General features: G+C 59.8%; 1 protein-coding gene across 1 annotated transcript in view; it reads right to left on the reverse strand.

Annotated features, from left to right (window-relative positions):
• RAD54L2 (RAD54 like 2) overlaps window positions 1-17076 on the reverse strand; it is a 35559-nt gene that overhangs the window by 3835 nt on the left and 14648 nt on the right. Inside the window, exons 3-14 of the mRNA XM_077277051.1 lie at window positions 16151-16328; window positions 14299-14450; window positions 14099-14215; window positions 13736-13971; window positions 13459-13641; window positions 12007-12140; window positions 10220-10416; window positions 9762-10104; window positions 9216-9393; window positions 6802-7044; window positions 6491-6609; window positions 177-295 (exon numbers count right to left, since the gene is read on the reverse strand). Of these exons, the coding sequence (XP_077133166.1) occupies window positions 177-295; window positions 6491-6609; window positions 6802-7044; window positions 9216-9393; window positions 9762-10104; window positions 10220-10416; window positions 12007-12140; window positions 13459-13641; window positions 13736-13971; window positions 14099-14215; window positions 14299-14450; window positions 16151-16328 (2199 nt within the window). The remainder of the gene's footprint in view (window positions 1-176; window positions 296-6490; window positions 6610-6801; window positions 7045-9215; window positions 9394-9761; window positions 10105-10219; window positions 10417-12006; window positions 12141-13458; window positions 13642-13735; window positions 13972-14098; window positions 14216-14298; window positions 14451-16150; window positions 16329-17076) is intronic.

Raw genomic sequence — 17076 nt, forward strand, 5'->3', positions numbered from 1 at the left:
CGACAGGGGCGATCTCTGCTGGGAAGGGTTAATGACAGGGGCCATCTCTGCTGGGAAGGGTTAATGACAGGGGCCATCTCTGCTGGGAAGCGTTAATGCTTGGCGATGTCATTGCACACCCCATCATGTTAGAAAGATTATTACAGGCCGGGGGCGCTGCGCCAGGCGGCACTCACTGTAGTAGTTGATGTTCCTGACCCAGGTGTTCCTGTCTTGACTTTCCTTCCCCGGAGCGACGGGCATCGGCCTCTTCGATAAAAAATCTTCAATGATGGAAAGTGTTGACAAGCTCTGACTGCAAGAGAAAGGCTGTGAGCTCAAGAGCTGCAAACCAGACGACTGCACGGTCCCCCGCATTACCCAGGGGCCCTGCACCCCACCTCCCCGAACCACTGCACGGCCCCCCACATTACCCAAGACCACTGCACAGCCCCCCACATTACCCAAGACCACTGCATGGCCCCCCGCATTACCCAGGGGCCCTGCACCCCATCTCCCCGGAGCAGTGCACGGCCCCCCACATTACCCAAGACCACTGCACAGCCCCCCACATTACCCAAGACCACTGCATGGCCCCCCGCATTACCCAAGACTACTGCACGGTCCACAGCATTACCAAAGAGCCCTGCACCCCACCTCCACGAACCACTGCACAGCCCCAATGCATCCCCCAGAATCACTGCAAGCCCACCTAGTATCCCCCAGAATCACTGCTCGCCCCCAGGTATCCCCCAGGAGCAGTGCACGCCCACCTCCAAGAATCACTGCTCGCCCCCAGGTATCCCCCAGGAGCAGTGCATGCCCACCTCCCAGAATCACTGCTCGCCCCCAGGTATCCGCCAGGAGCAGTGCATGCCAACCTCCCGGAATCACTGCTCGGCCCCCAGGTATCCCCCAGGAGCAGTGCACGCCCACCTCCCAGAATCACTGCTCGGCCCCCAGGTATCCCCCAGGAGCAGTGCACGCTAACCTCCCAGAATCACTGCTCGCCCCCAGGTATCCCCCAGGAGCAGTGCACGCCAACCTCCCAGAATCACTGCTCGCCCCCAGGTATCCCCCAGGAGCAGTGCACGCCCACCTCCCAGAATCACTGCTCGGCCCCCAGGTATCCCCCAGGAGCAGTGCACGCCAACCTCCCAGAATCACCGCTCGGCCCCCAGGTATCCCCCAGGAGCAGTGCACGCCCACCTCCCAGAATCACTGCTCGCCCCCAGGTATCCCCCAGGAGCAGTGCACGCCCACCTCCCAGAATCACTGCTCGGCCCCCAGGTATCCCCCAGGAGCAGTGCACGCCCACCTCCCAGAATCACTGCTCGGCCCCCAGGTATCCCCCAGGAGCAGTGCACGCCAACCTCCCAGAATCACTGCTCGGCCCCCAGGAGCAATGCATGCCCACCTCCCAGAATCACTGCTCGCCCCCAGGTATCCCCCCCAGAATCACTGCTCGGCCCCCAGGAGCAGTGCACACCAACCTCCAAGAATCACTGCTCGGCCCCCAGGTATCCCCCAGGAGCAGTGCACGCCCACCTCCCAGAATCACTGCTCGCCCCCAGGAGCAGTACACGCCAACCTCCCAGAATCACTGCTCGGCCCCCAGGTATCCCCCAGGAGCAGTGCACGCCCACCTCCCAGAATCACTGCTCGCCCCCAGGTATCCCCCAGGAGCAGTGCATGCCCACCTCCCAGAATCACTGCTCGCCCCCAGGTATCCCCCAGGAGCAGTGCATGCCCACCTCCCAGAATCACTGCTCGCCCCCAGGTATCCCCCAGGAGCAGTGCATGCCCACCTCCCAGAATCACTGCTCGCCCCCAGGTATCCCCCAGGAGCAGTGCATGCCCACCTCCCAGAATCACTGCTCGCCCCCAGGTATCCCCCAGGAGCAGTGCATGCCCACCTCCCAGAATCACTGCTCGCCCCCAGGTATCCCCCAGGAGCAGTGCACGCCCACCTCCCAGAATCACTGCTCGCCCCCAGGTATCCCCCAGGAGCAGTGCACGCCAACCTCCCAGAATCACTGCTCGGCCCCCAGGTATCCCCCAGGAGCAGTGCATGCCCACCTCCCAGAATCACTGCTCGCCCCCCGGTATCCCCCAGGAGCAGTGCACGCCCACCTCCCAGAATCACTGCTGGCCCCCAGGAGCAGTGCACGCCCACCTCCCAGAATCACTGCTCGGCCCCCAGGTATCCCCCAGGAGCAGTGCACGCCCACCTTCCAGAATCACTGCGCGCGCCCAGGTATCCCCTAGGAGCAGTGCATGCCCACCTCCCAGAATCACTGCTTGCCCCCAGGAGCAGTGCACGCCCACCTCCCAGAATCACTGCTCGCCCCCAGGTATCCCCCAGGAGCAGTGCATGCCCACCTCCCAGAATCACTGCTCGCCCCCAGGTATCCCCCAGGAGCAGTGCATGCCCACCTCCCAGAATCACTGCTCGGCCCCCAGGTATCCCCCAGGAGCAGTGCACGCCAACCTCCCAGAATCACTGCTCGGCCCCCAGGTATCCCCCAGGAGCAGTGCAAACCAACCTCCCAGAATCACTGCTCGGCCCCCAGGTATCCCCCAGGAGCAGTGCATGCCCACCTCCCAGAATCACTGCTCGCCCCCCGGTATCCCCCAGGAGCAGTGCATGCCCACCTCCCAGAATCACTGCTCGCCCCCAGGTATCCCCCCCAGGAGCAGTGCACGCCCACCTCCCAGAATCACTGCTCGCCCCCAGGAGCAGTGCACACCAACCTCCAAGAATCAGTGCTCGGCCCCCAGGTATCCCCCAGGAGCAGTGCACGCCCACCTCCCAGAATCACTGTTCGGCCCCCAGGTATCCCCCAGGAGCAGTGCACGCCCACCTCCCAGAATCACTGCTCGACCCCCAGGTATCCCCCAGGAGCAGTGCATGCCCACCTCCCAGAATCACTGCTCGCCCCCCGGTATCCCCCAGGAGCAGTGCATGCCCACCTCCCAGAATCACTGCTCGCCCCCAGGTATCCCCCAGGAGCAGTGCATGCCCACCTCCCAGAATCACTGCTCGGCCCCCAGGTATCCCCCAGGAGCAGTGCACGCCAACCTCCCAGAATCACTGCTCGGCCCCCAGGTATCCCCCAGGAGCAGTGCAAACCAACCTCCCAGAATCACTGCTCGGCCCCCAGGTATCCCCCAGGAGCAGTGCATGCCCACCTCCCAGAATCACTGCTCGCCCCCCGGTATCCCCCAGGAGCAGTGCATGCCCACCTCCCAGAATCACTGCTCGCCCCCAGGTATCCCCCCCAGGAGCAGTGCACGCCCACCTCCCAGAATCACTGCTCGCCCCCAGGAGCAGTGCACACCAACCTCCAAGAATCAGTGCTCGGCCCCCAGGTATCCCCCAGGAGCAGTGCACGCCCACCTCCCAGAATCACTGCTCGCGCCCAGGTATCCCCTAGGAGCAGTGCACGCCCACCTCCCAGAATCACTGCTTGCCCCCAAGAGCAGTGCACGCCCACCTCCCAGAATCACCGCTCGGCCCCCAGGTATCCCCCAGGAGCAGTGCACGCCCACCTCCCAGAATCACTGCTCGACCCCCAGGTATCCCCCAGGAGCAGTGCATGCCCACCTCCCAGAATCACTGCTCGCCCCCCGGTATCCCCCAGGAGCAGTGCACGCCCACCTCCCAGAATCACTGCTCGCCCCCAGGTATCCCCCAGGAGCAGTGCATGCCCACCTCCCAGAATCACTGCTCGCCCCCAGGTATCCCCCCAGGAGCAGTGCACGCCCACCTCCCAGAATCACTGCTCGCCCCCAGGAGCAGTGCACACCAACCTCCAAGAATCACTGCTCGGCCCCCAGGTATCCCCCAGGAGCAGTGCATGCCCACCTTCCAGAATCACTGCTCGCGCCCAGGTATCCCCTAGGAGCAGTGCACACCCACCTCCCAGAATCACTGCTTGCCCCCAGGAGCAGTGCACGCCCACCTCCCAGAATCACTGCTTGCCCCCAGGAGCAGTGCACGCCCACCTCCCAGAATCACTGCTCGGCCCCCAGGTATCCCCCAGGAGCAGTGCATGCCAACCTCCCAGAATCACTGCTCGGCCCCCAGGTATCCCCCAGGAGCAGTGCACGCCAACCTCCCAGAATCACTGCTCGGCCCCCAGGTATCCCCGAGGAGCAGTGCATGCCCACCTCCCAGAATCACTGCTCGGCCCCCAGGAGCAGTGCATGCCCACCTCCCAGAATCACTGCTCGCCCCCAGGTATCCCCCAGGAGCAGTGCATGCCCACCTCCCAGAATCACTGCTCGGCCCCCAGGAGCAGTGCATGCCCACCTCCCAGAATCACTGCTCGCCCCCAGGTATCCCCCAGGAGCAGTGCATGCCCACCTCCCAGAATCACTGCTCGCCCCCAGGTATCCCCCAGGAGCAGTGCATGCCCACCTCCCAGAATCACTGCTCGGCCCCCAGGAGCAGTGCATGCCCACCTCCCAGAATCACTGCTCGCCCCCAGGTATCCCCCAGGAGCAGTGCATGCCCACCTCCCAGAATCACTGCTCGGCCCCCAGGAGCAGTGCATGCCCACCTCCCAGAATCACTGCTCGGCCCCCAGGTATCCCCCAGGAGCAGTGCATGCCCACCTCCCAGAATCACTGCTCGGCCCCCAGGAGCAGTGCATGCCCACCTCCCAGAATCACTGCTCGGCCCCCAGGTATCCCCCAGGAGCAGTGCATGCCCACCTCCCAGAATCACTGCTCGGCCCCCAGGTATCCCCCAGGAGCAGTGCACGCCCACCTCCCAGAATCACTGCTCGCCCCCAGGAGCAGTACATGACCACCTCCCAGAATCACTGCTCGCCCCCAGGTATCCCCCCCAGGAGCAGTGCATGCCCACCTCCCAGAATCACTGCTCGGCCCCCAGGTATCCCCCAGGAGCAGTGCACGCCCACCTCCCAGAATCACTGCTCGCCCCCAGGAGCAGTACACGACCACCTCCCAGAATCACTGCTCGCCCCCAGGTATCCCCCCAGGAGCAGTGCATGCCCACCTCCCAGAATCACTGCTCGGCCCCCAGGAGCAGTGCATGCCCACCTCCCAGAATCACTGCTCGCCCCCAGGTATCCCCCAGGAGCAGTGCATGCCCACCTCCCAGAATCACTGCTCGGCCCCCAGGAGCAGTGCATGCCCACCTCCCAGAATCACTGCTCGCCCCCAGGAGCAGTACACGACCACCTCCCAGAATCACTGCTCGCCCCCAGGTATCCCCCCCAGGAGCAGTGCATGCCCACCTCCCAGAATCACTGCTCGGCCCCCAGGAGCAGTGCATGCCCACCTCCCAGAATCACTGCTCGGCCCCCAGGAGCAGTGCACGCCCACCTCCCAGAATCACTGCTCGCCCCCAGGAGCAGTACACGACCACCTCCCAGAATCACTGCTCGCCCCCAGGTATCCCCCCCAGGAGCAGTGCATGCCCACCTCCCAGCATCACTGCTCGGCCCCCAGGTATCCCCCAGGAGCAGTGCATGCCCACCTCCCAGAATCACTGCTCGGCCCCCAGGAGCAGTGCACGCCCACCTCCCAGAATCACTGCTCGCCCCCAGGAGCAGTACACGACCACCTCCCAGAATCACTGCTCGCCCCCAGGTATCCCCCCCAGGAGCAGTGCATGCCCACCTCCCAGAATCACTGCTCGGCCCCCAGGTATCCCCCAGGAGCAGTGCACGCCCACCTCCCAGAATCACTGCTCGCCCCCAGGAGCAGTACACGACCACCTCCCAGAATCACTGCTCGCCCCCAGGTATCCCCCCCCAGGAGCAGTGCATGCCCACGTCCCAGAATCACTGCTCGGCCCCCAGGAGCAGTGCATGCCCACCTCCCAGAATCACTGCTCGCCCCCAGGTATCCCCCAGGAGCAGTGCATGCCCACCTCCCAGAATCACTGCTCGCCCCCAGGAGCAGTGCATGCCCACCTCCCAGAATCACTGCTCGCCCCCAGGAGCAGTACACGACCACCTCCCAGAATCACTGCTCGCCCCCAGGTATCCCCCCCAGGAGCAGTGCATGCCCACCTCCCAGAATCACTGCTCGGCCCCCAGGAGCAGTGCATGCCCACCTCCCAGAATCACTGCTCGCCCCCAGGAGCAGTACACGACCACCTCCCAGAATCACTGCTCGCCCCCAGGTATCCCCCCCCAGGAGCAGTGCATGCCCACGTCCCAGAATCACTGCTCGGCCCCCAGGAGCAGTGCATGCCCACCTCCCAGAATCACTGCTCGCCCCCAGGTATCCCCCAGGAGCAGTGCATGCCCACCTCCCAGAATCACAGCTCGCCCCCAGGAGCAGTGCATGCCCACCTCCCAGAATCACTGCTCGCCCCCAGGAGCAGTACACGACCACCTCCCAGAATCACTGCTCGCCCCCAGGTATCCCCCCCAGGAGCAGTGCATGCCCACCTCCCAGAATCACTGCTCGGCCCCCAGGAGCAGTGCATGCCCACCTCCCAGAATCACTGCTCGCCCCCAGAACCACACACCTGAACACCAGGATCTTGTCCCCCAGTTTCATGCTTTCCTCAATGAGGTGGAACAACAGGACCATCTTTGGGGAGTTTGTCAGGACGCCCGTTTGGTAGTCACACAGAATCTCTTTGGCCTGAAGAGGACAGAAAGGAACAGACTGTCAATGATCCCACAACGGGGTCACTGCTGATTTTAGAATTTGTGGGGGTGCAGGGGAAATGTAGCACTGTAATGACATGTAAAGGGGAAACAGAGGGCGACGTGATGTGCCGCAGCCCTGCCACCCGGTATACGGAGGTGAGCAGGCGGAGGTCCGGGCACTCACCCACTCATACGTAACAACTTGGTTGGCTTTCTCCTGGCCGGGATGGAAGCCCATGCCTTGCAGAAGTTTGCTATTGGCTGCCTCCCCCATAAGGGCCCCTAATGCCCCAGTTTCCACTTTGACTTTTGATCCCTGGGTCTGACATCGGGTGTTTGTTCCGAGATCATCAACATCCAAATCCTGTTCATTGGCCAAGTTCTCCTTCTGGAGAGCCTCGTACAAAACGTCCGGATGATTCCAGATCTGGAAGGAGAAAACGTAGTTACATCCACTGTATGAACACTGTCTGACCTGACAAGTCATGGTGTGAGGGTCCAGACCATCACCACTGCCGGACCTGACAGGGGGCGGTGTGAGGGTCCGGACCGTCACCACTGCCGGACCTGACAAGTCATGGTGTGAGGGTGCGGACCGTCACCACTGCCGGACCTGACAAGTCGTGGTGTGAGGGTGCGGACAGTCACCACTGCCGGACCTGACAAGTCATGGTGTGAGGGTCCAGACCATCACCACTGCCGGACCTGACAGGGGGCGGTGTGAGGGTCCGGACCGTCACCACTGCCGGGACCTGACAAGTCGTGGTGTGAGGGTGCGGACAGTCACCACTGCCGGACCTGACAAGTCATGGTGTGAGGGTCCAGACCATCACCACTGCCGGACCTGACAGGGGGCGGTGTGAGGGTCCGGACCGTCACCACTGCCGGGACCTGACAAGTCATGGTGTGAGGGTGCGGACCGTCACCACTGCCGGACCTGACAAGTCGTGGTGTGAGGGTGCAGACCGTCACCACTGCCGGACCTGACAAGTCGTGGTGTGAGGGTGCGGACAGTCACCACTGCCGGACCTGACAAGTCGTGGTGTGAGGGTGCGGACAGTCACCACTGCCGGACCTGACAAGTCATGGTGTGAAAGTGCGGACCGTCAACACTGCCGGACCTGACAAGTCGTGGTGTGAAAGTGCGGACCGTCAACACTGCCGGACCTGACAAGTAGTTGTGTGAGGGTCCAGACCGTCACCACTGCCGGACCTGACAAGTCGTGGTGTGAGAGTGCGGACAGTCACCACTGCCGGACCTGACAAGTCATGGTGTGAGGGTGCGGACCGTCAACACTGCCGGACCTGACAAGTCGTGGCGTGAGGGTCCAGACCGTCACCACTGCCGGACCTGACAAGTCGTGGTGTGAGAGTGCGGACCGTCAACACTGCCGGACCTGACAAGTCGTGGTGTGAGAGTGCGGACCGTCAACACTGCCGGACCTGACAAGTCGTGGTGTGAGGGTGCGGACAGTCACCACTGCCGGACCTGACAAGTCATGGTGTGAGGGTGCGGACCGTCAACACTGCTGGACCTGACAAGTCATGGTGAGAGGGTCCGGACCGTCAACACTGCCGGACCTGACAAGTCATGGTGTGAGGGTGCGGACAGTCACCACTGCCGGACCTGACAAGTCATGGTGTGAGGGTGCGGACCGTCAACAATGCTGGACCTGACAAGTCATGGTGAGAGGGCCCGGACCGTCACCACTGCCGGACCTGACAAGTCATGGTGAGAGGGTCCGGACTGTCAACACTGCCGGACCTGACAAGTCGTGGTGTGAGGGTGCGGACAGTCACCACTGCCGGACCTGACAAGTCATTGTGTGAGGGTGCGGACCGTCAACAATGCTGAACCTGACAAGTCATGGTGAGAGGGTCCGGACCGTCACCACTGCCGGACCTGACAAGTCATGGTGTGAGGGTCCAGACCGTCACCACTGCCGGACCTGACAAGTCATGGTATGAGGGTCCAGACCATCACCACTACCGGACCTGACAGGGGGCTGTGTGAGGGTCCGGACCGTCACCACTACCGGACCTGACAAGTCATGGTGTGAGGGTCCAGTCCGTCCCCACTGCCGGACCTGACAAGTCGTGGTGTGAGGGTGCGGACCGTCACCACTGCTGGATCTGACAAGTCATGGTGTGAGGGTCCAGACCGTCGCCACTGCCGGACCTGACAGGGGGAGTTGTCAGGGTGCGGACTATCACCACTGCCGGACCTGACAAGGAACGGTATGAACACTGCCGGACCTGACAGGGGGCGGTTTGAGGGTCCGGATTGTTACCGCTATATGAACACTGCTGGACATGACGGGGTGGTGTGAGGGTCCGGACCGTCAGCACTGTATGAAGACTGCCGGACATGACGGGGTGGTGTGAGGGTCCGGACCGTCAGCACTGTATGAAGACTGCCGGACATGACGGGGTGGTGTGAGGGTCCGGACCGTCAGCACTGTATGAAGACTGCCGGACATGACGGGGTGGTGTGAGGGTCCGGACCGTCAGCACTGTATGAAGACTGCCGGACATGACGGGGTGGTGTGAGGGTCCGGACCGTCACCACTCCTGGTAACTCCCAGAATCGGCGCTCACCTTGCAGCAGACACAGAAAGCTTTCAGCGGGTTGAGCCCGAGCCATCCACTGTTCCCAGCATCCCGGAACCTGTTCATGAACTCTGTGTACAGCGCCCTCTGTATCGGGGACAGACGAACCAGGATCACATGTTCTTCTTTAGAGGGGAGCTGCGCCTTTAAAACTGTATGCCCACGCCTACACCACACGGGTGAAAACAGAGAACAGAAGCCTCAGAGCCCAGGACTGGACAATTCCATCAGCGTTACGTAGGTCTGCAGATGCCAAACATTAATCCTAATATCAGAAAATCATCTGATAGTCCGGCACAGGTCAGATGAGGGTCAAGGCACCTCATGGGTTTAGTGATACTAAAGCGCCCATGAATTGACCCCAGATCTGACACACCACGTGCCGGACTGTCAGGTGAGGGAATACATGTGCGCCATGTATGTTCAGATTTTCCAATAATCCAGACAATCGTATGCATTCCTGGATTCTGCTGCCCTTGTGCTCCTGCAGGAGGCCCCTATAAGCCCAGCCAGCGAGTGGTGCCCCATCCTCACCTCTGCACGAAGCCTTCCAGCAGGCTGTGGAGCACGTGGCTGCGGTACCTCATCAGCCGCTTGTCCTGCGGCGTACTGTCCGTACATTGACCATTCAGGATGGGCCGCTCAAACATGTTACTGAATTCTTGTCTGGTGCCCAGAAAGTCCGGTCGCACAAAGTCCACCATGCACCAGTACTCAATGAGGTTGTTCTGCAGAGGGTATCCGGTCAAGACCACCCGCCGCCTGGACCGGATGTTCTTCAGGGCTTGGGATGTGCTGGCGTGACAGTTCTTTATACGATGGCCTTCATCACAGATGACCACGTCAGGGCCTGGCCGAGACAAAGCCTTCTCCATCCCTAGGAACAAAGGGGGATGTTAGTAAGAAGATACACTAGGGAGATATGTGGTGATGGGTCCAAGCTACGTCTCTCCTGGGACTTCCTGAAGCACCGCGACCAGAACACCACCAACCTTTTAGCATCTCTTGCTGCCTATCCTCCTCATCCAGGTCAATAATCACCGGCCCGGCTGCTTTCTTGCTCCTTTTCTTTCTACCCACAGTGAAGGATTTCTTGAGGGACAGGAGCCGGTACATCTCATACCCCATTAAGAGGACACCTCCATCTGCTGCCCACTCATTCACAACCTTGGCTCGAGCAGCTGTTGTTCTAGAGGAAATGAGGAATGATTAAACAGTATGTCCGATAGGCAGGTCCAACCCGGGACACCCATATAGCCAGCACTGGTGGGGTCCAACCCGGGACAACCATATAGCCAGCACTGGTGGGGTCCAACCCAGGGACACCCATATAGCCAGCACTGGTGGGGTCCAACCCAGGGACACCCATATAGCCAGCACTGCTGGGGTCCAACCCAGGGACACCCATATAGCCAGCACTGGTGGGGTCCAACCCGGGACACCCATATAGCCAGCACTGGTGGGGTCCAACCCAGGGACACCTATATAGCCAGCACTGCTGGGGTCCAACCCGGGACACCCATATAGCCAGCACTGGTGGGGTCCAACCCAGGGACACCTATATAGCCAGCACTGGTGGGGTCCAACCCAGGGACACCCATATAGCCAGCACTGGTGGGGTCCAACCCGGGACACCCATATAGCCAGCACTGGTGGGGTCCAACCCAGGAACACCCATATAGCCAGCACTGGTGGGGTCCAACCCAGGGACACCCATATAGCCAGCACTGCTGGGGTCCAACCCAGGGACACCCATATAGCCAGCACTGCTGGGGTCCAACCCAGGGACACCCATATAGCCAGCACTGGTGGGGTCCAACCTGGGACACCTATATAGCCAGCACTGGTGGGGTCCAACCCAGGGACACCTATATAGCCAGCACTGCTGGGGTCCAACCCAGGGACACCCATATAGCCAGCACTGGTGGGGTCCAACCTGGGACACCTATATAGCCAGCACTGGTGGGGTCCAACCCAGGGACACCTATATAGCCAGCACTGGTGGGGTCCAACCCAGGGACACCCATATAGCCAGCACTGGTGGGGTCCAACCCAGGGACACCCATATAGCCAGCACTGCTGGGGTCCAACCCAGGGACACCCATATAGCCAGCACTGCTGGGGTCCAACCCAGGGACACCCATATAGCCAGCACTGGTGGGGTCCAACCTGGGACACCTATATAGCCAGCACTGGTGGGGTCCAACCCAGGGACACCTATATAGCCAGCACTGGTGGGGTCCAACCCAGGGACACCCATATAGCCAGCACTGGTGGGGTCCAACCCAGGGACACCCATATAGCCAGCACTGGTGGGGTCCAACCCAGGGACACCCATATAGCCAGCACTGGTGGGGTCCAACCCAGGGACACCCATATAGCCAGCACTGGCGGTGTCCAGCCCAGGGTCACTCACATACCCAGCACTGGCGGTGTCCAGCCCAGGGTCACTCACATACCCAGCACTGGCGGTGTCCAGCCCAGGGTCACTCACATACCCAGCACTGGCGGTGTCCAGCCCAGGGTCACTCACATACCCAGCACTGGCGGTGTCCAGCCCAGGGTCACTCACATACCCAGCACTGGCGGTGTCCAGCCCAGGGTCACTCACATACCCAGCACTGGCGGTGTCCAGCCCAGGGTCACTCACATACCCAGCACTGGCGGTGTCCAGCCCAGGGTCACTCACATACCCAGCACTGGTTGAGTCAGACCGCAGGGAACCGACAGACTTAGATATGTAAGTAACTTCCCCCACACACAGAGCGGAGACACTTACTTGTGCTCATCATTCAGCGTATGAACTTTGAAGGCTCGTGGCTGCACAAACTCAGGGTCGTGATCAGGAGGTAACGACTCAGGAGCAGGAAGCCACATATTAAACTCAGCTAGCCAATTCTGCAGAGTGTTCACCTGACAAGAGAAATTACCATATAAGACCCCAACCTTAAAGAGGTCCAAAGCTGAGAGCACATCCCCTCCTATATAGGTAAACAAGTGTTATATCACCTGCAGAGTTACTGCACCAGCAGAATAGTGAGTGCAGCTCTGGGGTATAATACAGGAGGTAACTCAGGATCAGTAATGTAATGTATGTACACAGTGACTGCACCAGCAGAATAGTGAGTGCAGCTCTGGAGTATAATACAGGATGTAACTCAGTATCAGTAATGTATGTACACAGTGACTGCACCAGCAGAATAGTGACTGCAGCTCTGGGGTATAATACAGGATGTAACTCAGGATCAGTAATTTAATGTATGTACACAGTGACTGCACCAGCAGAATAGTGAGTGCAGCTCTGGGGTATAATACAGGAGGTAACTCAGGATCAGTAATGTAATGTATGTACACAGTGACTCCACCAGCAGAATAGTGAGTGCAGCTCTGGAGTATAATACAGGATGTAACTCAGGATCAGTAATGTAATGTATGTACACAGTGACTGCACCAGCAGAATAGTGAGTGCAGCTCTGGAGTATAATACAGGATGTAACTCAGGATCAGTAATGTAATGTATGTACACAGTGACTGCACCAGCAGAATAGTGAGTGCAGCTCTGGGGTATAATACAGGATGTAACTCAGGATCAGTAATGTAATGTATGTACACAGTGACTGCACCAGCAGAATAGTGAGTGCAGCTCTGGGATATAATACAGGCTGTAACTCAGGATCAGTAATGTAATGTATGTACACAGTGACTGCACCAGCAGAATAGTGAGTGCAGCTCTGGAGTATAATACAGGATGTAACTCAGGATCAGTAATGTAATGTATGTACACAGTGACTGCACCAGCAGAATAGTGAGTGCAGCTCTGGGGTATAATACAGGATGTAATTCAGGATCAGTAATGTAATGTATGTACACAGTGACTGCACCAGCAGAATAGTGAGTGCAGCTCTGGAGTATAATACAGGATGTAACTCAGGATCAGTAATGTAATGTATGTACACAGTGACTGCACCAGCAGAATAGTGAGTGCAGCTCTGGAGTATAATGCAGGATGTAACTCAGGTGATGCTGCCTATTAAATCCTATCTATAACCTGTGCAATGATCAGACCTGATTCTGGGCCTTTAGCTCCAGGCCACGTTTTGCTTTCATCGATGACATTTTGTGGTAGCCTCCTTGCAGGTTTCACTACTATATGACTATACTCTGGCTGTGATGCTGTCCATAGTTTTGCAGTATGTGGATACCCAGGTAATGAAACACGAGAGCTCCTCACCGGTACAATCGCCAGCACGGTCTTGGCCGGCGTGTGCTGGAAGAGAACGTCCAGGAACGAGATGACCTGCAGGGTCTTGCCCAATCCCATGCTGTGCGCCAGGATGCAGCCAAACCCACTGCTGCTGGAGAATCTCTCCAGAGACTCCACGAGGTTATCGTACAGAAAGCGGATGCCGCCAATCTGCCCAGGAGAGAACCGCAGATAGTGGGGGTTACATGGCACAGCAGGAGATATGGGGGAGTCATTAGAAGCAGAACGGAGGCTGTGCACTCACCTGATGTGGTTTCACAGATCCGGCCAGTTGTGGTGCCAGGAAAATGTCCTTCTCATTGGGCGGGTGGTTAATATTGACAAGGACCCGTCCAATGGCATCCGGCAGGTTCAAAGTGTCATTGACATGGGAGCCGCTGTTCTCACCCCCGAGATCAGCGTCATCGACTTCACCAGTGGAATCGCCAGTGTCCACGGTCTGCAGAGATTCCTCCTCCCCCGAGCTCAGCTCGATCACCTCTGTAAGGAGCACACAAAGAGGGAGAGTGATAATGATGGGAGTTGTGGTACGTTCACTCCTGGACCCTAGAACCAAACACTGAAGAGAAGCCTCCGAGGCCTTACACCCCCCAACGTATGTCCTCACCAGCCAGAACTTTCCTCTGGGCCTCGTCCTCACTGTCCCCGCTGCTGCTGTCCAGGCAGATGATCTCCTGGTTCCCCACAATGTGTGACACGTCTGCCGTCCTCAGCCCGATCTCTTCTGTAAAGTAAATTGCACATCACTCTAGTGGTGGTCCCGGCTCTACCGTCCCTCCTGGCCCCAATCAGCCCCTGCGCCCGTACCACTGAGGAAGTCCAGAGAGTCAGCAGGCAGCGTAGGGATCAGGGGTACGGGGTAGTCCTTCCTCTGCTGCTCCAGACGCTTCCGTCTTTCCAGCTCCTCCTGTTGCGCGGTCTTGGTCACCGCCTCCAACTGATCCTCACGGAGCAGCTTCCTGCGTCACAGCGAGACAAGCATCATTATTCAGGGCGTCACACACAGGAGGACCCAACCCCTGTGTGCTCATACAGGTAGGTATAATGCAGACCCACCCCCTGGACTGCGAGATCAGACCCGCCCCCTGGACTGAGAGATCAGACCCGCCCACCTAGAAAGAAATCAGACCCACCCCCTGGACTGCGAGATCAGACCCGCCACCTTGGACTGCGAGATGAGACCCGCCCCATGGACTGCGAGATGAGACCCGCCCCCTGGACTGTGAGATCAGACCCGCCCCCTGGACTGAGAAATCAGACCCGCCCACGTAGACAGAGATCAGACCCACCCCCTGGACTGTGAGATCAGACCCGCCACCATGGACTGCGAATTGAGACCCGCCCCCAAGGACTGCGAGATGAGACCTGCCGCCTGGACTGAGAGATCAGACCCGCCCACCTAGACAGAGATCAAACTCGCCCCCATGGACTACGAGATCAGACCCGCCCCCATGGACTGCGAGATCAGACCCACCCTTCCGGACTGTGCAATCAAATCCACCCCCAGACGGCGAGATCAGACCCCCTACCTTTGAATGCAAGATTAGACCGCCCCTGCACCATGAGATCAGACCCCACTCACCACACCATGAGATTAGACCCGCCCCCCGGACGATGAGACCAGACCCGCCCCCGCACTGAGATCAGACACGCCCCCGCACTATGAGATCAGACCCGCCCCCGCACTATGAGATCAGACCCGCCCCCGCACTGAGATCAGACCCGCCCCCGCACTATGCGATCAGACCCGCCCCCGCACTATGCGATCAGACCCGCCCCCGCACTATGAGATCAGACCCGCCCCCGCACTATGAGATCAGACCCGCCCCCGCACTATTAGACTAGACCCGCCCCCGCACTATGAGATCAGACCCGCCCCAGCACTATGAGATCAGACCCGCCCCCGCACTATAAGATCAGACCCGCCCTGCACTATGAGATCAGACCCGCCCCCGCACTATGAGATCAGACCCGCCCCCGCATTATGAGATGAGACCCGCCCCCGCACTGAGATCAGACCCGCCCCCGCACTATGAGATCAGACCCGCCCCCGCACTATGAGATCAGACCCGCCCCCGCACTGAGATCAGACCCGCCCCCGCACTATGTGATCAGACCCGCCCCTGCACTATGAGATCAGACCCGCCCCCGCACTATGAGATCAGACCCGCCCTGCACTATGAGATCAGACCCGCCCCCGCACTATGCGATCAGACCCGCCCCCGCACTATGCGATCAGACCCGCCCCCGCACTATGTGATCAGACCCGCCCCCGCACTATGCGATCAGACCCGCCCCCGCACTATGCGATCAGACCCGCCCCCGCACTATGTGATCAGACCCGCCCCCGCACTATGCGATCAGACCCGCCCCCGCACTATGCGATTAGACCCGCCCCCGCACTATGTGATCAGACCCGCCCCCATACTGAGATCAGACCCGCCCCCGCACTATGCGATCAGACCCGCCCCCGCACTATGCGATCAGACCCGCCCCCGCACTATGCGATCAGACCCGCCCCCGCACTATGCGATCAGACCCGCCCCCGCACTATGCGATCAGACCCGCCCCCGCACTATGCGATCAGACCCGCCCCCGCACTATGTGATCAGACCCGCCCCCGCACTAGGAGATCAGACCCGCCCCCGCATTTCCTCACCTGATGTTCCTCCTCATGTTGGTTGGCTTCTGTAATCGTTTCTTCGTTTCCTCCTCATTTGATGTCGCCTTCTCCCCTTTTTCGCTCTGCTCTGAGGTAGATGAGCATTTCCATTCATCCTCGCCACCGGAGCCGTGCTCAGAACTTTCTGCACCAAGTGCGGCGCTCTGAGACTTTTCTGCAAAAGAGAGAAGAAATCTGAGACGTTCCTCACAATAAGTGAACATTTGGGCAGCATCCAGTAGGGGGCGCTCAGGAGGGAGATTAGGGCAGGTTTCCAGTGGGGTGGATGGGAGCGGTGTAACGATGGGCGGACAGTCCGTGTACCCCCGACAACTTTCCCACCAGGATCTATCCAGCAGTCACCCCGGAATATAGGTCACAGTGTGTCTCCCTACTTATCGCCATCTGTGTCCTGCACAGACACCGTCCTGCGCCCTCCACACTAACAGCGAGTGCAACGCCCGGCGTTACTATGTGCGCGAGGAGACGCCATGTCAGTGGGGAGGGATCTGGGACATAAGGGGTTACACAGCTCAATATTTGGCCTCCTGTTATATAAGCGGGTTAATCTGCCGGGTGTTACATAAAGAGGCCGCGACGTTACATAACGCTGCAAGGACCAGACGACGCAGACCCCAGGAAGGCCGGAATCGGACCCTGAAGGCTGGACAAAAGCCGGGCACAATCACCAAGAACAGGCACTGCAGGGAGGGCTCAGATCCCGCAGGGTGGGCACAGACCCCGAGCAGACCCCGGAGGGTGGGTACAGACCCCGGAGGGTGGGCACAGACCCTGAGTACAGACCCCACAGGGTGGGCACAGACCCCGAGCACAGACCCCGGAGGGTGGGCACAGACCGCACATGGTGGGCACAGACCCCGAGCACAGACCCCGGAGGGTGGGTACAAACCCCGGAGGGTGGG

The sequence above is a fragment of the Ranitomeya variabilis genome, chromosome 8 (genome assembly GCF_051348905.1).
Source record: "Ranitomeya variabilis isolate aRanVar5 chromosome 8, aRanVar5.hap1, whole genome shotgun sequence".
NCBI lineage: Eukaryota > Metazoa > Chordata > Amphibia > Anura > Dendrobatidae > Ranitomeya > Ranitomeya variabilis.